Raw genomic sequence first — 5,800 nt, 5'->3', positions numbered from 1 at the left:
GCAGATGTTTATATATATATATATATATATATATATATATATATATATATATATATATATATATATGTACATATATATATATATGTGTGTGTGTATACATACAAACCGGATTCCAAAAAAGTTGGGACACCAAACAAATTGTGAATAAAAACTGAATGCAATGATGTGGAGATGGCAAATGTTAATATTTTATTCAGAATAGAAGGTAGATGACAGATCAAAAGTTCAATCTGAGAAAATGTATCCTTTGAAAGGAAAAATATGTTGATTCAAAATTTCACGGTGTCAACAAATCCCAAAAAAGTTGGGACAAGTAGCAATAAGAGGCTGGAAAAAGTAAATTTGAGCATAACGAAGAGCTGGAAGACCAATTAACACTAATTAGGTTAATTGGCAACATGATTGGGTATAAAAAGAGCTTCTCAGAGTGGCAGTGTCTCTCAAAAGCCAAGATGGGTAGAGGATCACCAATTCCCACAATGTTGCGCAGAAAGATAGTGGAGCAATATCAGAAAGGTGTTAAAAAGGTGAAAGGTGAGAAAGAAAGGTGTTGCAAAGACTTTGCAGTTATCATCATCAACTGTGCATAACATCATCCGAAGATTCAGAGAATCTGGAACAATCTCTTTGCGTAAGGGTCAAGGGCGTAAACCCATACTGGATGCCCGTGATCTCCGGGCCCTTAAACGACACTGCACCACAAACAGGAAGGCTACTGTAAAGGAAATCACAGAATGGGCTCAGGAATACTTCCAGAAACCATTGTCAGTGAACACAATCCACCGTGTCATCCGCCGTTGCCAGCTGAAACTCTACAGTGCAAAGAAGAAGCCATTTCTAAGCAAGATCCACAAGCTCAGGCGTTTTCACTGGGCCAGGGATCATTTAAAATGGAGTGTGGCAAAATGGAAGACTGTTCTGTGGTCAGACGAGTCACGATTTGAAGTTCTTTTTGGAAATGTGGGACGCCATGTCATCCGGACCAAAGAGGACAAGGACAACCCAAGTTGTTATCAACGCTCAGTTCAGAAGCCTGCATCTCTGATGGTATGGGGTTGCATGAGTGCGTGTGGCATGGGCAGCTTGCATGTCTGGAAAGGCACCATCAATGCAGAAAAATACATTCAGGTTCTAGAACAACATATGCTCCCATCCAGACGTCATCTCTTCCAGGGAAGCCTGCATTTTTCAACAAGATAATGCCAGACCACATTCTGCATCAATCACAACATCTTGGCTGCGTAGGAGAAGGATCCGGGTACTGAAATGGCCAGTCTGCAGTCCAGATCTTTCACCTATAGAGAACATTTGGCGCATCATAAAGAGGAAGGTGCGACAAAGGAGGCCCAAGACGATTGAACAGTTAGAGGCCTGTATTAGACAAGAATGGGAGAGCATTCCTATTTCTAAACTTGAGAAACTGGTCTCCTCCGTCCCCCAGACGTCTGTTGAGTGTTGTAAGAAGAAGGGGAGATGCCACACAGTGGTGAAAATGGCCTCGTCCCAACTTTTTTGGGATTTGTTGACACCATGACATTTTGAATCACCATATTTTTCCCTTAAAATGATAACTTTTCTCAGTTTAAACTTTTGTTCCATGATTTATATTCTATTCTGAATAAAATATTGACATTTGCCATCTCCACATCATTGCATTCAGTTTTTATTCACAATTTGTTTAGTGTCCCAGCTTTTTTGGAATCCGGTTTGTACATATATATATATATATATATATATATATATATATATATATATATATATATATATATATATATCATAATAATCTGACAATACATATAATATTGGCCATATTATATTTACATTACCACAGTGAGATGAATTTAGTCTCATGAACAACATTAGCTAATTGGTATTTACTAACTAATCTTGAAATGACTGTTCAGTACAGAAATGAAGCCCAACAATCATGTTTTACAGTCCTGTGGTCTCAGCCTCAGATACTCAACTAATCAAAGTGATCTCATGACAAAATTGAATGACCAAAAAAACATTTTTTTTCTCCTTCATTTCTGTCACACAAAGCTGTATGACACGTTTCTCGCGGTTAGTATCATGGTTGCTTGGCAACCTGAACAGTGCGACGAAGGCTAGACCGTCCCATTTCACAAGCCTCTCACTTCCGCACTTCTCGTACTTATAGTACGCACCGTACGTAGTATGCGTAGTGCGCGTACTTCAAGCGTGCGGTCTCTTAATTGGGACACAGCCAACGACCACCAGCAGAAGGAGCAAGGAAGGACACAGATATGTTTGTGTTCATGGTGGTGGATCAGTGATGGTGACCTGAGAGTGAAGCTGTGGATCCCCCTGGTGGACACACAACTTTTCTCTCTCTGTCTTTATTTAGAAGTTTTTGCCATGATAAAAGGGAAAGGGCTTACACCAGTGTATTTTTTGTGTGTTTATGCTTTAAATCATGCTGAATGACTGTTTAATGTGATGCTGCTGTGTGTCTGCTCTGAGCTGCCGCATTTGTTTCACACAGTCAGTCTTTTCTGGAGAAATGGAGAATAGAATAGAAAAAAAAACCTTTATTATCCCACGGATGGGAAATTTGGGTGTCACACGGCTCTTATAGCAAGCGGAATATAAAATATAAAAGGAAGACACAACGTGGTCCTATATACATAAGCAACTGAAGTTCGTATATACAGGTAACAATATGTATAGAAAAATTGTACAGAGATATGTATAAAATGTGCAGTGAACAAACAAGCTGATTAGTAAGTTAACCAAAAGGATGTTAAACTGTGTTATAGAGTCTGACAACTGCTGGTAAGAATGACCTGCGGTAGCGCTCCTTCTTACACTGTGAGTGTAAAAGTCTACAGCTGAACGAGCTACTCAGTGCTCGTATAGTCTCATGCAGGGGGTGGGAGGTGTTGTCCATGATGGATGTTAGCTTAGACAACATCCTCTCCTCCCCAACCTGCTCGATGGACTTCAGCGGACAGTCCAGGACAGGACTGTTTAATGTTATTACGCAGATTTTATATGAGCTGAAACTGTGATGTAGATTGAATTTAGAGCAGGTTTTAGTTGCTTTTTATGTGTATCAGGTATATGTTATCCTGATGCACATATAAGTCTTCATCTTCATGCTTCAGGATTATTTATCTTGAAAAATAACTCAGTGGAAAAAATTCATGATAGATTAGATGAATGTTGTATTTACCTTTGGCTATTACTGAGTGTATAATTGTTTTTTACTGTCTCTGTATCCTGTATATATAATTATTTACAATATATAAATATATATATATATATATAATGTTAGTAATAATAGATATTATTTACTAACATTAGTAATAATATATATTATTTACTAACATTTGTGTATTAATTATATATTTAATAAATAATTTATAAAGGGGATTCGTAATTTTTTTGTATATGTTTGATATCAATAAAGTTTAAAACATTAAAAAATAAAAGAGCGGGAAGTGGTGGGCGGGCCCAGTTTGGAAAACACGAATGCGCATGTGCAGTGGGTCAACCAGAACAAGCCCAGTAGGAAGAAAACAAAAGTTCGGCCGCCATTTTGGGGCAGGAGAAGCGGTTCTGCTGAAGGCGGAGTGGGACGGCGCTAACACCGTCTCCGAGTGGAAGCTGTGTTTGGAACACGGAGCTAAAGAAGGAGCTGGAGCCGAGAGGAGGAGCGAGATGAGCGGGCCAGAGATGAGTTAAAGGTCTGAATAACCTCCAGTGTGTTACAGAGCGGGACACAGAGGACTACAGTCCGAGCAGAGAGGTCAGAGGGCGGCAGGCTGGCCTCCAGGTAAGCTCGTTAGTGTGGAGTATTACTCCTGTTCCTCACAGACTCCCCCCTCACGCCCCTCTTTCTCCTCCCCTTTCTCTACTCCTCACCTGAAGCCGCCTCCACCTCTTCAGTGAAGTGTCCCTCTGTCGGCTTCACTTTAACTTTATCCAGTTAGGTACCTCTTTAAGGTGGAATTACTCAGCTTTCCATTTTTGTAAAAGTTGTAGCACCTGTGACTGATTTACGGTGGTTTTTAACTTATTTCCAGCTTCTGTCCCTTAGGATTTTGGTGGTTTAAAGTGGTATTACTGAACTGTCAGTGTAGGGTTATGAAGGGTTGTTGCTGATGATCCTTAGGCATTTTAAGGTGGTATTAGTAGTGTTTTGTTTTACATAACGCTTGCTGGGTTTGAATCATATTCTGTTTCTCCTCAGAGCTGCTCTATCACTTCCGCCTTAAAATCTACAGCCATACAGCCAGAAGAAGACCTGGAGCAGATTCTCAGAGGTGGGTCTGAACAGGGTGACGGTGCATGTGTTCTCTCAGGTGTTCCCCATGACCCCTGACCGGGTCTGATGTGATTCCTTTTGTAGGTGCCCTAATGGTCCGAGGTCGGGATCTGAGCGACTTTGAGCGCGGCGTCATTGTTGGGGCTCGGATGGCGGGAGTTTCAGTCACCAAGGCCGCCCAGCTTACTGGCGTCTCCATAGGAACAGTTACAAAAGTGACAGCGGCATACAAGACGCAGGGGAAATCATCGGTGAGCCGCGTGGGGAACTGCGGGCGGCAGCGCTCATTAGGTGAGCACGACGCACGGGCACTGGTGCAGTTTGTGAAGAAGAACCGCAGCGCCACGCTGGCTCAGGTGACGGAGAGCGTGAACGCTGGGCGGAGCCACAGCGTGTCAGCCAGAACGGTCCGCCGCCAGCTGCACAGGGAGGGCTACTACAAGGAGGTTTTGGTGCCCAGAGCCAGCGCCACAGGAAGCCCAGAGGATTGTGGGAATGGTGAAGCAGAGGGACACTCGGATGACTTTGCCACCACCGTCGATCAGACAAGCTGAACCACATCACAGAGCTAAAAACTGACAGACTTATCATGTGACAGGAAGAGGAAGTGTGGCCTCAGCTTTAGCATGTCGAAGAACATGTGAGCAGACCCTAGACAGGAGGTGAGAGTGTTAGTCGCACTCTGCTGATCTGACACAAACAACTTCTAGAATGATCCAGTTCGATCTGGTCTTAGTGCTCCTCCCGAGGACTGAAACACACCTGTTCACCTGCGTACACACACACACACTCTAAACATCCAGCTGTGCTGGGGTTAAAGGTCAAACCAAAGAACCACCAGCCTGTGAATCACCCAGTCATGCGAACCATTGATCAATCACAGCGATCAATCCCTCACGCTTGGAGGAAGTTCAGTGAAATGCATCTTTATGTTTCAAAATAAAACTTTATTTAAACAAGTTTTCTCTGTCTGTCAGCCTCATAAAAGGTGGTATTACTCATCAGTTGACCTTAATGAAAGTGACTTTTGTAGCCTGATTGGCTGTTAAGGTGGTATTAGATACTTTCACCTTCTTGTCATGGAATTGAAGGCTTAAAAGAAGATCAGCTGTGAAGATGGAGACACTTTTAAACTGTTCTGTTACTCTGAAGGCTTTTTTAAGCTGACCAAGCTAAAGAGGCCACCTGAGCAGGACTTCAGGAACCATGTGAATCACCATTTAGAGCAATGTCTCAGCCAATGAAAGAAGAAAACATGTTTGATCACTTTGACCTCTCTTGATTGATTTATGTTTAGTGTAATTAATTTCTTGTTGAGAAAAAGTAAGAGTTCTTCAAAAATGTACAACATCAAAATACAACTGTTAAAAGAGGAACTATTTATTACGTTTTTAATGTTATAGCAGTTAAAATAGTAAAAACACAATGCAAATATTTACAAACATTAATATTAAGGGACGATATATAACAGAATGAAGTAAAATAATAATAAAATATAAAATAAATATC

General features: G+C 41.4%; 1 protein-coding gene across 7 annotated transcripts; it reads left to right on the top strand.

Annotated features, from left to right (window-relative positions):
- The first annotated feature begins 3,480 nt into the window (after positions 1 to 3,480).
- Positions 3,481 to 5,251, top strand: LOC146491341 (uncharacterized). 7 transcript variants are annotated; one of them, XM_085152703.1, is made up of 3 exons: positions 3,481 to 3,710; positions 4,217 to 4,289; positions 4,376 to 5,251. In XM_085152703.1, exon 3 carries the CDS (start codon positions 4,384 to 4,386, stop codon positions 4,843 to 4,845), a length of 462 nt encoding a protein of 153 aa, XP_085008829.1. In that variant the 5' UTR covers positions 3,481 to 3,710; positions 4,217 to 4,289; positions 4,376 to 4,383; the 3' UTR covers positions 4,846 to 5,251. The 7 variants fall into 7 exon arrangements, with proteins under 7 accessions (XP_085008829.1, XP_085008830.1, XP_085008827.1 ...); XM_085152704.1 differs by having other exon boundaries at positions 3,481 to 3,772; XM_085152701.1 differs by having other exon boundaries at positions 3,481 to 3,799.
- Positions 5,252 to 5,800: the final 549 nt, after the last annotated feature.

The sequence above is a fragment of the Neolamprologus multifasciatus genome, chromosome 23 (genome assembly GCF_963576455.1).
Source record: "Neolamprologus multifasciatus chromosome 23, fNeoMul1.2, whole genome shotgun sequence".
NCBI lineage: Eukaryota > Metazoa > Chordata > Actinopteri > Cichliformes > Cichlidae > Neolamprologus > Neolamprologus multifasciatus.
The sequence above is the reverse complement of the archived record's forward strand: the minus strand, read 5'-3'. Positions and strand labels throughout refer to the sequence as shown.